Below are 16,625 nucleotides of genomic sequence, written 5' to 3'. Positions count from 1 at the left end.
TTCGAGGGTCAGTGACCCCATTGCCCAGTGTATGGGGGGTTACCCGGGGGTCGAGGGGCAGTGACCCCATTGCCCTGTGTATGGGGGGGTTACCCGGGGGTCGAGGGGCAGTGACCCCATTGCCCTGTGTACGGGGGGGGGGGGGGGGGGGTTACCCGGGGGTCGAGGGGCAGTGACCCCACTGCCCTGTGTATGGGGGGTTTCCCAGGGGTCGAGGGGCAGTGACCCCATTGCCCTGTGTATGGGGAGTTACCTGGGGGTCGAGGGGCAGTGACCCCATTGCCCCGTGTGCTCGGGGGTTTCCCGGGGGTCGAGGGGCAGTGACCCCATTGCCCTGTGTATGGGGGGTTACCCGGGGGTCGAGGGGCAGTGACCCCATTGCCCCGTGTTCTGGGGGTTTCCCGGGGGTCGAGGGGCAGTGACCCCATTGCCCCATGTTCTGGGGGTTACGCGGGGGTCGAGGGGCAGTGACCCCATTGCCCCGTGTGCTGTGGGGTTACCCGGGGGTCGAGGGGCAGTGACCCCATTGCCCTGTGTATGGGGGGGTTACCTGGGGGTCGAGGGGCAGTGACCCCATTGCCCTTTGTACGGGGGGGGGGGGGGGTTTCCCAGGGGTCGAGGGGCAGTGACCCCATTGCCCTGTGTATGGGGGGGTTACCTGGGGGTCGAGGGGCAGTGACCCCATTGCCCTTTGTACGGGGGGGGGGGGGGGGTTTCCCAGGGGTCGAGGGGCAGTGACCCCATTGCCCTGTGTATGGGGGGTTACCCGGGGGTTGAGGGGCAGTGACCCCATTGCCCCGTGTGCTGGGGGGTTACCCGGGGGTCGAGGGGCAGTGACCCCATTGCCCTGTGTATCGGGGGTTACCCGGGGGTCGAGGGGCAGTGACCCCATTGCCCTGTGTATGGGGGGTTATCCGGGGGTCGAGGGGCAGTGACCCCATTGCCCCGTGTTCTGGGGTTTACCCGGGTGATGCGTCCCATTGACCAGCAGCGACCCCGAGAGCACAGGATGGGTGCGTTCTGAGTGAGCTCGTGGCTGAGCAGCGATGGCCCTCTCCTGGGCCAGCACCTGGGTTTTGTGCAGATACGGGGCAGACCTAGCCTCATGGAATGGATAAAACCCCAGCCGCACATTCAAAGTCTGAGTAAAAATCAAGAATCATTTTTATAAATTGGCAGTATCAAAATAAAGGCACTTTAAAATCTCTTCACTGGCAGAAGAGGCTCCTCCCCTCACACCCAGCCATCACTGGCCCTGGCCCTGGCCTAGGGCAGCAGCTGCTTTCTCGGTTAGAAGCAGTGGTGGATGGAACTCCCGACCCTTCAGGTACGCCTCCAGGCCCTGAAAAACAATGAATAACAGTTACCAGATCAGCACATTCTTCCACGAGAGGATCTGGACTCCCAGCGGGTCGAACCCAGCCACTACTCTCTTGCCTTAGTTCAGCCTGAACCATCCCTGGGTGAGATAGACTCTCACACAGTTAATACCATTTAATAGGGAGAATGAACCGTCAGCAATCCTCCTCAGCGGTATAAATGTGGAGAGCAGGCGTCGCTGGTGGGAACAGTTGCAGAAGGTGCAGAACACAAGCCACACACACTGACCTGTACCCACCAGTACGGTGGAATCATAGAATGATCCAGCACAGGAGGCCATTCGTCCCACCGTGCCTGTGCCGACCCTTTGGCAGAGCTCTCCAATTAGTCCCATTGCCCTGCTCTTTCCCCATATCCCTGTAAAGGTTTTCCCTTCAAGTATTTATCCATTTCCCCTTTTGAAAGTTACTATTGGATCTGCTTCCACCGCCCTTTCAGGCAGCGCATTCCCGATCACAACAACTCGCTGCGTAAAACACGTTTCCTCAGGTCCCCTCTGGCTCTTTTGCCAATCATCGTAAATCTGTGTCCTCTGGTTACCGACCCACCTGCCAGTGGAATGATTCTCCTTATTTACTCTATCAAAACCATTCATCATTTTGAACATCGCTATTAAATCTCCCCTAAACCTTCTCTGCTCTAAGGAGAACAATCCCAGCTTCTCCAGTCTCTCCACGCAACTGAAGTCCCTCATCCCTGGGACCGTTCTAGTAAATCTCCTCTGCACCCTCTCCAAGGTCTTCCTAAAGTGTGGTGCCCAGAATTGAACACGATACTCCAGCTGGGGTCTAACCAGTGTTTTATAAAGGTTTAGCAAAACCTCCTTGTTTTTGTACTCCATTCCTCTATTAATAAAGCCCAGGATCCCAGGGTTTTTTTTAACAGCCTTCTCAAATTTGTGTACATACACCCTCAGGCCTCTCTGGTCCTGCACCCGCTTTAAAATGGCACCATTCAGTTTATATTGCCTCTCCGCGTTCTTCCTACCAAAATGTATCACTTCACACTTATCTGTGTTAATTTCATCCGCCACGTGTCTGCCCATTTCACCAGTCTGTCTTTGTCCTCCTGAAGTCGGTCACTATCCTCCTCACTGTTTACTACATTTCAGAGTTCGGTGTCATCTGCAACCTTTGAAATTATGCTCCCTATACCCAAGTCCAGGTCATTAATATATATCAAAAAGAGCAGAGGTCCCAATAATGTCCCCTGGGGATCACCACTGTATACTTCCCTCCAGTCTGAAAAACAACTTCACTGCTCTCTGCTTTCTGTCACTTGGCCAATTTTGTATCCACGCTCTCACTGTCCCTTTCATCCCATGGGCTTCAATTTTGCTAACATGTCTATTATGCGGTACTTTATCAAACGCCGTTTGAAAGTCCATACACACAACATCCACCACACTACCCTCACCAACTCTCTCCATTACTTCATCAAAGAACTTGATCAAGTCACTCAAACACGATTTGACTTTAACAAACCCGTGCTGACTTTCATTTATTAGTCCATATTTTCCAAGTGCCAATTAATTTTGTCCCGGATTATTGTCTCAAAGTTTCCCCACCACCGGCGTCAGGCTGACTGGCCTGTAATTGCCAGGTTTATCTCTCTCCCCTTTTTTGAACAGGGGTGTAACATTTGCAATCCCCCAGTCCTCTGGCACCGCCCCTGTATCCAAGGAGGATTGGAAGATTGTGCCAGAGCCTCTGCAATTTCCACCCTTACTTCCCTCAGTAACCTAGGATATATCCCATCCAGAATGGGTGACTTTTTAACTTTGAGGACTGCCAACCTTTTAAGTACCTCCTCTATCTAACTTTGCCTATCCAATATCGCAACCCAGTAACCTACCTCTCCTTCACAAGATACGAGCGGCGAGATCTCGCACACTGCCGGGGGTTCCTCGGCCTCCTGCAACCTGCAGCAACACACAAACATTTCAGGAACAGCGTCGTTAGATACGTGAGCACGTGTGTCTAGTCTCCAGACTCTTGCCTTAATCACTTCTCCATTCTCGATCCATTGACAGTCAATCCGACTCTGAACCTTCACTTCAGGTTTCTTCCAGCCCACTTTTCCTGCTCCAACATCCTCCCCGTGTCAAAATCAAGACTTGCTCCCAGAGCACCCCCCCCCGGGGTTACTGGGCCCCCTCCCCCCCGGGGTTACTGGGCCCCCCCCCCCCCGGGGTTACTGGGACCCCCCCCCCCCCGGGGTTACTGGGACCCCCCCCCCCCCGGGGTTACTGGGCTCCCCCCCCCCCGGGGTTACTGGGCCCTTCCCCCCCGCGGTTACTGGGCCCTTCCCCCCCCCCCCCCCCCGGGGTTACTGGGCCTCCCACCCCCCTGGTCAGGGGACAACAGTCGGGAAAGGAAGCAGCCTGAAAATCCCCCTCTCTGATGCGGGGAGCCGAGGACAGTGTTGACGCCCAACCAGCACAGACCAAGAGATGGAGCCTGGTACCCTGAGTGGGCACTTCCTGCTGCCACATCGGGCAGTGCCCAGTGATGGGGATCGGCAGGGGATACAATCCCACTCCAGAGACATGAGCCCATAATCTAGGCTGACACTCCAGTGCAGTACTGAGGGAGTGCAGCATGGTCGGAGGTGCCGTCTTTCAGAGGAGATGTTAACCCGAGGCCCCATCTTCTCTCAAGTGGATGTTAAAGATCCCGTGACTTTATTCAAAGAAGAGCCCGGGAGTTCTCCCCGGCGACCTGGTCCATATTTATCCCTCAACCAACATCACTAAAACAGGTGATCTGGTCATTATCACATTGCTGTTTGTGGGAGCTTGCTGTGCACAAATTGGCTGCCGCGTTTCCCACATTACAACAGTGACTCCACTTCAAAAGTAATTCCTTGGCTGTGAAGTGTATGGGACGTCCCGAGGTCAAGAAAAGTGCTACATTAATGCAAGTTCTTTCATTGCCGTGTTCAACGCACCACCTGTTAACCAGACAGAGACATGATTCGTTTCAGTAACTTACTGGCTGAGAGGGGGGATCCGGTTGTTCTTGTGATCCAGGAAGTGGGCGCCGGCTCGCACTGCCCAGCGATAGTGCTGCCACAGCAGGGCGCGGCGGGCGGTGGAGGGGGTGTCTTTGCTCCCAACTCTGTCCGCATTCTTCAGAGGAGAAAACTCATCCTCCCTCAACACTTCAAACACAACAAACTTGCTGCACACAAACACATCAACACCATCAGGGAACAGGGCACGGCGCTAACCTGTGGGCAGAGCGCAGGGCACGGCGCTAACCTGTGGGCACAGAGCGCAAGGCACGGCGCTAACCTGTGGACAGAGCGCAGGGCACGGCGCTAACCTGTGGGCACAGAGCGCAAGGCACGGCGCTAACCTGTGGGCACAGAGCGCAAGGCACGGCGCTAACCTGTGGGCACAGAGCGCAAGGCACGGCGCTAACCTGTGGGCACAGAGCGCAAGGCACGGCGCTAACCTGTGGGCACAGAGCGCAAGGCACGGCGCTAACCTGTGGGCACAGAGCGCAAGGCACGGCGCTAACCTGTGGGCACAGAGCGCAAGGCACGGCGCTAACCTGTGGGCACAGAGCGCAAGGCACGGCGCTAACCTGTGGGCACAGAGCGCAAGGCACGGCGCTAACCTGTGGGCACAGAGCGCAAGGCACGGCGCTAACCTGTGGGCACAGAGCGCAAGGCACGGCGCTAACCTGTGGGCACAGAGCGCAAGGCACGGCGCTAACCTGTGGGCACAGAGCGCAAGGCACGGCGCTAACCTGTGGGCACAGAGCGCAAGGCACGGCGCTAACCTGTGGGCACAGAGCGCAAGGCACGGCGCTAACCTGTGGGCACAGAGCGCAAGGCACGGCGCTAACCTGTGGGCACAGAGCGCAAGGCACGGCGCTAACCTGTGGGCACAGAGCGCAAGGCACGGCGCTAACCTGTGGGCACAGAGCGCAAGGCACGGCGCTAACCTGTGGGCACAGAGCGCAAGGCACGGCGCTAACCTGTGGGCACAGAGCGCAAGGCACGGCGCTAACCTGTGGGCACAGAGCGCAAGGCACGGCGCTAACCTGTGGGCACAGAGCGCAAGGCACGGCGCTAACCTGTGGGCACAGAGCGCAAGGCACGGCGCTAACCTGTGGGCACAGAGCGCAAGGCACGGTGTTAGAGTGGGCAGAGCGCAGGGCATGGTGTTAGAGTGGGCAGAGCACGGTGTTAACGAGCGGACACAGAGTCCAACTTTTGGGCATCTGTTCAAAATCAACAGCTTTCAAAAATACGAACATCGGCCTGGTCAGCTGACACTGGAAGAGCTGGTCTGGGGCCCACAGCGACCCCCACACACCCAGCCGTAACTCCGACACACCGATCCAAGGGACCAGGCAGCATCCGCCAATGTCGAGTGCTGCCCGTCACCTTCAGCAAAGAGCCTACCCATCTCCAGCCTCCAATTTCAAACCCAACACTGAGCTGAGCGGGATGCGGTGCCAGCACCGGCTCCGACTGCAGGAGCAGCAGCCCGTGTGCACAGGGGTTTCCATCGACAGCTCCACTGTGCTGGTCTCACTGGGTGCTGCCTGCGGGGTTACTGGAGGCGGGTGCGAGGTATCTGTGGCGGTAGCCTTTGCAGCTGGGCATCGGGCCACGTGTCAGTGAGTTTCCAAGGCCATGGGAGCCTTCTCCTCCTTGCCACAATTCTATGCTTCCCTCACACCCTGCTATTCTGCTGTTACCATTTGCACCTCCTCGAGACCCATCTTTTGTTTCTTTACTTGTCCCGTTACCATTACCTTTTGCTTTGCATCATCCCTTTTATCATTTACTCTCTCCTGCCTTCCACCCTATCACAGACCTTCCCCTTTGTTCTTTCCTCTCCTCCCCACTTTCCCTGCCTCTGCACTTGCTTAAAACCTGCTACATCTCGAACCGTTTCCAATTCTGATGAAAGGTCGTCGACCTGAAACGTTAACTCGGTTTCTCCAGATTTCCAGCATCCGCAGTACTTTGCTTCTGTTTTTGAGAGTTTCTAACGAGTTCTCTCTTGCCTGTATCAGGTTATGGGATGGTGCAGCAGGGAGCTGTTCCAGTACCCGCACATTCTGCTACCAGGAGCAGATGGAGGTGAGTGAAGGGGAGGAGAGGACTGCCGACAGCCCTGACTCCGCTGGAGTTCCATCATCGGGGGAAAGCCTCTTAACGAAACGGAACTGCAGATAAACCGAGGTTCGACCAGACCCTCCCGCTCAACTTACTCACTTGGAAAACTGAAAAACATCAAAAACAAACTTCTCCATCTTGATGCCATTAGGTGTCTCGGGTCTCACAATGTTTCCTTTCTCATCGACATAGGGAATCTTCTTCTCAGCCACGTGAGACTTCAGTTTAGGTTCAAACTCTCTACAGGGAATAAAGCGAGAATATCATTGAGTCACACAGCACAGGAGGAGGCCATTCAGCTCATTTTGCCTGTGCCGGCTCTTTGAAGAGCGATCCAGTTAGTCCCACACCCCCTGCGCTTTACCCGTAGCCCTGCAAATCTTTCCCCTCCTAGTAATTCTCCAATTCCCTTTTGAAAGTTATTACTGAATCTGCTTCCACCGCCCTTTCAGATCACAGCAACTCGCTGCGTAAAAAAAAAATTCTCTTCATCTCCCCTCTGGTCCTTTTGCCAATTCCCTTCATTCTGTGTCCTCTGGTTAGCGACCCTCCTGCCACTGGAAACAGTTTCTCCTTATTTACTCTGTCAAAACCCCTCATAATTTTGGACACTTCTATTAAATTTCCTCTTAACCTTCTCTGATCCAAGGAGAACAATCCCACCTTCTCTAATCTCTCCATATAACTGAAGTCCCTCAGGTTAACCTATCTCACCGACCCCGAGGTGCCTTGTCCAGCCAGCGATGAGTCAGGGCACTGGATCAGGAACAGCTCCTGAGGGACAGGTACCTGGGCCAGGCAGGCACCAACTGGACTGCACCCAGTGGGGAAGCTCGGTTTTATTATCAGGTAGTAACAGGTAAAAGGCAGATGTCCACCTCACCCTGAGGGGCACAGCCAACAGGGAACGATTGATGGGCCAGTGTAGAGAGAGCATCACTGCAGCAAAACTCCCTCTACACTGTCCCATCAAACACTCACAGGGCTATTGGCTGGGATGGAGACTGGTATATCAGACATCTGGTTCCTAGCATGGCCGTCATAACCAGATTGCAAAGGTCCCGTTTCCAACCGGTGCTTCAAAAGACATTGCGGGCACTCGCATGGGAAGTTTTGTAAATGCTCCGCACTCAGCCCTTGGCCTGGGTTTTTGGGCTGGACAAACAGTGTCGCCCCTTATCTGGCTCCCCCTTCTAAAAGCCTTTCGTGTGACTGTTTTGTACCTTTCTATTGGCCAATCCTTTGGAGAAATGCGTTTTAATAAAACCCTCTTAAAAATATAGCTGTAAGCTACGATGCTCATTAGGAGGAGGACTGCCCTCCGGTGGCGATGTTGTGGATCCAAATCACAGCGTCAGTCTGTGTTTCCCAGTGCGGCAGCCTCTACTCATGCCACTTTACAAGGAGGTGTGACCAGAGTGAGCTGCAGCCACCCACCCGTTAACCTGCAGCCACCCACCCGTTAACCTGCAGCCACCCACCCGTTAACCTGCAGCCACCCACCCGTTAACCTGCAGGCTGATTAACAGAGCCCCAAGCAGGGAATTTCGTCATGGAGACAGCTGAAGCCATCGTCTTACTTTGGGTTACCACAGTATCCAATCCACAACATAAACCACCCGATGCACTTTGCTTAGGTGGCAGTGAAACCCCTCCCCCCCACCTCCGCACAAGGGGGTTCGCTCTTCGCGCCGACCCACATTACCAACTGCAGCAAACAAACTGCGTGCTGAGACTTGGTCTGAGTTCGGATACGGGCAGCAGTTTGCAGAGTGTAGAGGCTGGGAGCCCAGCCAGGAGAGCACTGGAATAGTCAAGTCTGAAGGTAACGAAAGCACAGAGGTATGCTTCAGCAGCAGATAGGTTGAGGCTGGAGGTTGAGGGTGGAGTCAGGCGATGTTACGGAGATGGAAGTGCTGGAGGATAATCGGTTCGGAAGCTCAGCTCAGGGTGAAGGATGCAAACAGTCTGGTTCAGCCTGAGACACTGACCAGGAAGGGGGGTGGAATCAGTGGAAAGGGCACTGAGTTTGTGATGGGGGCTGAAGACAATGGTTTCAGTTTTCCCAATGTTTACTATGACTAAACTCCCACCCCTCAGCTCAGCAGCGACAATGTGGCCGAATGAATTTACTCCACTGTTGTGGGTTTTGAACTAGCCTGTCGCTTCAGTGCTCTGTATCCCTTTCTGTGACTCCTGACATTGTCTACCCGGCGCTTCCTTGGTCTTCCTCGGCTTCTTGCTCCATCTACTCAGGCCCATGAAAGGTATTCCAGCTGATTCCATTCTTCAAACATGCCCAACCATCATAGTCGTCTTTCTTGGATCATCTGTGTAAGCGCTGTTTCCTGCCCAAGCCGTGTTCTTAATATATCATTCTTGATTCTTTGCATCCCGGATACTCCCAGTATTCCTCTCAATCAACTCATCTCTGCTATTACTGTCTTTCGTCAATGTTAGTCTTGTACTAACACTCGGATCTGTTTAACAATATGGGAATAACCATTGCTTCATAAACTCTTACCCTTGTTTTTACTAAACTATCGTTGGCCTTCATAGCCCGCTTAATCTTCCAAAGTCCAATCCTTTTGATGTCTTCTTCACAACTCCCATTTCCTGACACTAACCCACCACTAGGACAAACTTTTCCACCGGTTCATCCCCTCCAATTGTAATGTGTAATAATAAACTGAATACAACAGCTTTATGAGGAATGAAGCTAGAAGCAAAGACAGAGATAAGAACAACTACATAAACAACAAGTGCAAAGAAGCAAAAGGCTAGGCCCCAAAAAAGGCAGGGCTGCATCGGAAGAGGAGAACAAACTTAAAATGGCTACAGTGAAAGCCCAAAATGGTCAGATAATTGACAAACAGGCGGGCAGCAAGCAGTGGAAGGAATATTTTGAAGATCTATACAATGTACAGAGCACAGTGGGTGAAACAATTCTGGAGAAACTGTCCTGAACAAATGTAGGGGAGATGGTGTTGGATTTCTTCAAAGACAAAGTAAAGATTTCTACTGATAATTTGAAAAAGACAGACTTGCATTTCTATAGCGCCTTTCATGACCTTGGGGCGTCCCAAAGTGCTTCACAGCCAATGAAGTACTTTTTGAAGTGAAATCACTGTTGTAATGTGGGAAACGCGGCAGCCAATTTGCGCATAGCAAGGTCCCACAAACAGCAATGTGATAATGACCAGAGAATCTGTTTTAGTGATGTTGATTGAGGGATAAATATTGGCCCCAGGACACCGGGGAGAACTCTCCTGCTCTTTTTCGAAAGTGTGCCCTGGGATCTTTTATGTCCACCTGAGAGAGCAGGTTTAACATCTCATCCGAAAGACGGCACCTCGGACAGTGCGGCACTCCCTCAGCACGGCACTGGGACAGTGCGGCACCCTCTCTACTGCCCCTCGGACAGTGCGGCACTCCCTCAGCACTGCACTGGGACAGTGCGGCACCCTCTCTACTGCCCCTCGGACAGTGCGGCACTCCCTCAGCACTGCACTGGGACAGTGCGGCACCCTCTCAGTACTGCACCTCGGACAGTGCGGCACTCCCTCAGTGCTGCACCTCGGACAGTGCGGCACTCCCTCAGTACTGCACCTCGGACAGTGCGGCACTCCCTCAGTACTGCCCCTCGGACAGTGCGGCACTCCCTCAGTACTGCCCCTCCGACAGTGCGGCACTCCCTCAGTACTGCACCTCCGACAGTGCGGCACTCCCTCAGTACTGCTCCTCGGACAGTGCGGCACTCCCTCAGCACTGCACTGGGACAGTGCGGCACCCTCTCGGCACTGCACTGGGACAGTGCGGCACTCCCTCAGTACTGCACCTCGGACAGTGCGGCACTCCCTCAGTACTGCACCTCGGACAGTGCGGCACCCTCTCAGTACTGCACCTCGGACAGTGCGGCACTCCCTCAGTACTGCACCTCGGACAGTGCGGCACCCTCTCGGCACTGCACTGGGAGTGCCAGCCTGGATTTTTGTGCTCCAATCTCTGGAGGGGGACTCGAACCCACAACCCACTGAGCTACGGCTGACACAGAAAGAACAAGGCTCCTGGTATGGATAATGTAACTACAGAATGTTGCAGGCGGGTGAGGAGCATACCGTGAAAGTGATGCAAAGGCTGTTTAACAACATTCGTGAAGAACAAGTACCTGAACCTGGGAAAAGCGATAATACCAATCTTCAACAAAGGAGACCAGAGCAAAGGCAGCAATTAGAGGAATCAGCTCACTGCCCCAGAAAAGTCTTTACTGAGACACTGCAGAGGAGAATGAAAAGATACGTAGAGGTGATACTTAATGAAAAACAAGCTGGTTTTAGACTAGGGCCAAGTACAATAGATTAACTGTTTGTAATCAGACAGACTGTGGAGACATTTATCAAACAAACACCCATTTTAAGCAGGCCTTTGGCACTGCAAGGCGAGAAGGGATATGGCATCTCTTGAGGATGTATGGTATTCCGGAGAAACTTGTCAAATGGACAGACAACATCTATAGCAAGTCTCCGAGTGCTGTTTTGAGTGGATAGAGAACTGAGGGAATGGTTTCGATCAACAGTTGGGGTAAGACATGGATACAAACTGGCCTGATTTATTTAATCTCATACTGGAAGCAGCAATGAACCTTGCACTAAATGATTATATTGGATTAATCTTCTTATGTGGCAAGATTTTAAACTTATTTTAATCTTATCTGCGGGTGACATTGACCTTACAGCAATGTGTAAAACAGATTGGCAGAAACTCACTGATAAGGTGTACGTGGAGAGTAGCAAATTTTGATTACAGATTAACACGAGAACACAAAGGTCATTTCCCAATAATTAATTGGAGGAGATTATGACTCATCAATACTGGATGTCGGACAAGCAGCGTGACAACACAGTGGAGGGGTTGAGTGAGGTGGTCGTGAGGTAGAGCTGGGTGTGGTCAGCGTACATGTGCAACCTGACGTTGCGTTTCCAGATGATGTTGCTGAGGGGCATCATGCAGATGAGAAATAGGAGGGGGCCAAGGGGGGTGCTCCAGCAGCAATGGTGTGGGAGCGGGAAGAGAAGCCATTGCAGGTGATTCTCTGGCTAAGACTGGCTAGGCAAGTGTGGAACCACGGGAGGGCAGTCCACTGAAATGAACAAGAGGAGTGGGGTTGGAGGAGGATGACGTGGTCAATCGTGTCAAAGGCTGCAGACAGGTGGGGAAGGATGAGGAGGGACAGTTTACCATTGTCACAGACACACAGGATGTTGTTTATGACTTTGATAAGGGCCTTTTGAGTGCTGTGGCAGGGCGGAAACCTGATTGGAGGATTCAAACATGGAGTTCCGGGAAAGATAGGCACGGATTTGGGAGGCGACAACACTTTCAAGCACTTGAGGGGAAGGGGAGGTTGGCGATGGGGGTAGTTTGCAAAGACAGAGGGGGCAAGGGCGGGTGGGGGTAGTTTGCAAAGACAGAGGGGGCAAGGGTGGGTGGGGGTAGTTTGCAAAGACAGAGGGGGCAAGGGCGGGTGGGGGTAGTTTGCAAAGACAGAGGGGGCAAGGGCGGGTGGGGGCAATGTTCCTGTTAATTTTTTGGGGTAAGCGGCCCATTCAAAATACCAAGCATGCGCGGTTTTTTGCTTTGAAAAGCCGGCAATCCGGCTGCGCAAGAGGTCCAGAGAGCCGTGCAGCTTAAAGGGAGCATTGGTGGGGGTTGGGGGCAGGGGTGGTTTGAGGAGGGTGGTGATGGCAGAAGATTTGAAGGGGAGGGGGGCAGTACCCGAGGAGAAGGAACCATTAATAATATCAGCTAACATGGGGCCAGGAAGGGAAGCTGGGTGGTCAGCAGTTGAGTGGGAATAGAGTCGAGAGAGGAGGAGAGTGAGACCATGGACAGGATGAGCTGAGAGAGGATCCTGGAGGAGATAGGAGAGAAACTAGAGAGAGAGACGCGGGTTCAGGGCTAGGGGAAGGAGGAGCCTGGGTGGGTGAGGGGAAGGGGAGGGGGAGAGGCATCAGAAGGGATGGTTTCAATGTTGGTGATGAAGCAGGCCCAGAGCTCCTCTCACACACAGACACACACATACTGATAACACAGAGACCAGGGCTTACTCCGTCACGGATTTGAGGAACTCCACAGTGAAGAAGTGGTTGCAGATATTGCCAGCGTTGAAGGTGAGTCGGCCATCAGCAGTCCTCTGCTCCACCGTCTCCCGGCTCACCTCGCTGTACTCCACAACCTGGTAGATGCCGTCCACTCGACACACCACACCGACCGGCTCGGTGGGGTAGGCCTTCCCGACCACCTGTGGACACAACAGAGCGACGGTTAAGGGCAGGGTGGGCACTCTGTCGGGCAACAGTCCTTCACCTTTGGTGATGATGGGGGGAGCGCGGGGGAGAGTGAGCTATACCCTGTGAATCTCAGCTGCCAATGCTCGACTCACTGGGCAGATATTTAAAGCGGCTGTAACAGGAACATGAATCTTTGCCATTTGTGCTGGTGCTTGCAGTGGTGGAGTGTTGAATCTGACCAGCTCACCTTGGCCCCACAGTCCGCTCCCTTCTCTACACAGAAGCCGATGAAGACCGGGTCTGCCATCTTCACCAGGATGTTGTCCACACAGTACACGTGAACGAACCGTACCCCTCGCCGGTCCATGTCCTCCAGAATCTTGTTGTTAGTCAGAGCTCGGTACAGTCCGCCATTTCCGTCTGTAGCACAACAAGCATAGGACACAGTCGGTGACGGCACACAGCAATTTTCTCATCTACAGTTCCTAGTCTCTCGCCATTGAGAAAATGCTTGGGTCCAAAGTGGATGATCTCACACTTCCCCATATTGAACTTCATTTGCCACAGTTTGGCCCACTCCTTTAACTTGTCTATGTCCCTTAGTGACATCCTGCCCCCCATCTGCACTACTTACTGTGCCTCCAAACTGTATCATCTGATAACTTGGATATATAACTCATCCAAGTCATTGACAGGCTAGAAAATAGACAACAAAGGGGTGTGGCAGTGCTTAATGGTATATACTTCAATGCAAGGAGTCAAGTGAATAAGGCTAATGAGCTGAAGGCACAGATAGACACATGGGAGTATGATATTATAGCTATTACTGAAACATGGCTTAAAGAAGGGCAGGAATGGCAGCTCAACATTCCTGGTTACAGGGTCTTCAGACAAGATAAGAGAGGGGGATAAAAAAGGAGGGGGGGTCGCAATATAGGTTGAAGAAAGTTACAGCTGTGAAGAGGGATGATATTTTAGAAGGATCATCAAACGAGGCCATATGGGTTGAACTGAAAAACAAAAAGGGGCAATCACACTGCTGGGAGTGTACTATAGACCCCCAAATAGTCAGAGGGAGATAGAAGAGCAAATATGGAGGCAAATTTCTGAGCTCTGCAAAAACAAAAGGAGATTTCAACAACCCGAATATTAACTGGGGTAGAATCAGTGTCAAAGGTATAGCGGGAGCAGAATTCTTAAAATGCATTCAGGAGAACTTTTGTAGCCAGTACGTAGCAAGCCCAACAAGAGAGGGGGCGGTTCTGGACCTAGTTTTAGGGAATGAAGCTGGGCAGATGGAAGGGGTATCAGTGGGAGAGCAGTTTGGTGGTAGTGAACAAATACTTTGGGTGCCTTGCCTGCCAGCCAGCCAGGCTATGAGAAGCTCTTTGATCACAGTTCAAAGGATAGGCCACAGTTAGAGTAGGACTACTGGAAGACACCGCGGGACACACTCACTAGGAGACACACTATAAAGAAGTCGGGACCAAGGAGCGAGGGTGGGGCCCAGGGGCGAGGGCGGGGGCGGGGACCCAGGGGCGAGGGCGGGGACCCAGGGGCGAGGGCCCAGTTCGGGGGCCATGGGGCGAGGGCCCAGTTCGGGGGCCATGGGGCGAGGGCCCAGGGGCGAGGGCGGGGCCCAGGAGTGGCGCAGCGTGGACCAGCAGCGGGGTCGGGAGGACCACACTGCAGCCTATGAAACCCAGGCAGAGAGGAGCTGTGGGAAGGAGGGAGGAGGACAGTAGGAGTATGTCTGTGTGTGTGTGTGTGCTAGGCCGTTGTAGCAGAGCCTGGTCTCCAATCGTCTTGGATCCCCTTGCCATTGGACCAGGACCTTGCTCTGTCAAGCCCGTGTGGTAGCTGGTGTGCAACCGCGACCCCATGCACAGGCATCTTCCACCCTTTAAAATGAAGTTCGGGACCTGGAACGTCAGGACCCTCATGGACAACTCCAACAGCGACAGACCGGAACGCCGAACTGCTATCGTTGCCCGGGAGCTCAGACGTTTCGACATGGACATCGCCGCCCTAAGTGAGACCCGGCGGGCAGGGGAAGGCCAGCTCAAGGAGCAAGGCGCTGGTTACACCTTCTGCTGGAAAGGTAAACCTGAAGAAGAACGCCACCTCCATGGGGTCGGCTTCGCCATAAACAATGAGCCAGTTGAACATCTCAGAGACTCCCCGTGCGGAACAAACCAACGCCTCCTGACGCTACGGCTCAAGCAGAAGCCAAGCGCAGGCAGCGCCCATCAACCCAGCACCCCACCCACCCGCCCCTTCAACCACCGTCTGCCCCACCTGTGACAGAGACTGTAGGTCCCACATTGGACTCATCAGTCACCTGAGAACTCATTTTTATTGTGGAAGCAAGTCATCCTCGGTTCCGAGGGACTGCCTAAGAAGATATATCAGTGATTTAGACTTCAAAGAAGGGGGCATGATCAAGAAGTTTGCAGATGATACAAAAATTGGCTGTGTGGTTGATAGTGAGGAAGAAAGCTGTAGACTGCAGGAAGATATCGATGGACTGGTCAGGTGGGCAGAACAGTGGCAAATGAAATTCAATCCAGAGAAGTGTGAGGTAATGCATTTGGGGAGGGCTAACAAGGAAAGGGAATACACATTAAATGGTAGGACACTGAGTAGTGTAGAGGAACAAAGGGACCTTGGAGTGCATGTCCACAGATCCCTGAAAGTAGCAGGAAAGGTGGTTATTAGCCTAGGCATAGAATACAAGAGCAGGGGGGTTACGCTTGAACTGTATAAAACACTAGTTAGGCCTCAGCTAGAGTACTGCGTGCAGTTCTGGTCACCACATCACAGGAAGGATGTGATTGCACTAGAGAGGGTACAGAGGAGATTTATGAGGATGTTGCTGGGACTGGAGAATTTCAGCTGTGAGGAGAGATTGGAGAGGCTGGGGTTGTTTTCTTTGGAACAGGAGGCGGCTGAGGGGAGACTTGATTGAGGTGTATAGTATTACGAGGGGCCTCGATAGAGTGGATAGGAAGGGCCTATTTCCCTTAGCAGAGAGGTCAGTAGCCAGGGGGCACAGATTTAAAGTAATTAGTAGACAGATTAGATGGAGTTAAGGAGAAATGTTTTCACCCAGAGGGTGGTGGGGGTCTGGAACTCTCTGCCTGAAAGAGTGGTAGAGGCAGAAACCCTCATCACATTTATAAAGTACTTGTATATGCACTTCACAGAATCACAGAATCCCCACAATGCAGATCGAGGCCATTTCGGCCCATCGAGCCTGCACCGACACATATCCCACCCGATCCCCGTAACCCCTACACCAACACATATCCCACCCTATCCCCGTAACCCCACGTATTTAATCCCCCTAACACTAAGGGTCAATTTATCATAGCCAATCAACCTAACCCGCACATCTTTGGACTGTGGGAGGAAACCGGAGCACCCGGAGGAAACCCACGCAAACACGGGGAGAATGTGCAAACTCCACACAGACAGTCGCCCGAGGCTGGATTCGAACCCGGGTCCCTGGCGCTGTGAGGCAACAGTGCTAACCACTATGCCACCACTTGAAGTGCCGTAACCTACAGAGCTACGGACCAAGTGCTGGAAAGTGGGATTAGGCTGGATAGCTCTTTGTCGGCTGGCACAGACACGATGGGAGGAATTTTCCAGGCCGGGAGTCAACGGGCGGGATCGGTGGCAGGTCGGATGGGAAATTTGATTTTTTTGACAACGGGTCAGGACCCTGCCATCAACCTGCCGCAATGCGCCTTTCTCACAGGCGTGTGTGTGATCTCCAATCCGACCCAACCCGCAGAGGCGGGCCACTCAATT

General features: G+C 53.3%; 1 protein-coding gene across 1 annotated transcript in view; it reads right to left on the bottom strand.

Moving 5' to 3' along the window:
- Nucleotides 1–1,140: 1,140 nt before the first annotated feature.
- The window catches only part of LOC147101907 (UDP-N-acetylhexosamine pyrophosphorylase-like protein 1), a 29,929-nt gene continuing 14,444 nt past the window's right edge, over nucleotides 1,141–16,625 (bottom strand). Inside the window, exons 4-9 of the mRNA XM_085965929.1 lie at nucleotides 13,057–13,229; nucleotides 12,627–12,820; nucleotides 6,619–6,759; nucleotides 4,374–4,562; nucleotides 3,235–3,301; nucleotides 1,141–1,342 (exon numbers count right to left, since the gene is read on the bottom strand). Coding sequence (XP_085822055.1) covers nucleotides 1,247–1,342; nucleotides 3,235–3,301; nucleotides 4,374–4,562; nucleotides 6,619–6,759; nucleotides 12,627–12,820; nucleotides 13,057–13,229 — 860 coding nt within the window. The 3' untranslated portion in view covers nucleotides 1,141–1,246. The remainder of the gene's footprint in view (nucleotides 1,343–3,234; nucleotides 3,302–4,373; nucleotides 4,563–6,618; nucleotides 6,760–12,626; nucleotides 12,821–13,056; nucleotides 13,230–16,625) is intronic.

Source organism: Somniosus microcephalus, chromosome 23, assembly GCF_052327205.1.
Source record: "Somniosus microcephalus isolate GS21.2 chromosome 23, FLI_Smic_1.0, whole genome shotgun sequence".
NCBI classification, from domain to species: domain Eukaryota; kingdom Metazoa; phylum Chordata; class Chondrichthyes; order Squaliformes; family Somniosidae; genus Somniosus; species Somniosus microcephalus.
Note: the sequence above shows the minus strand (reverse complement) of the source record. Positions and strands in the feature narration are given on the sequence as shown.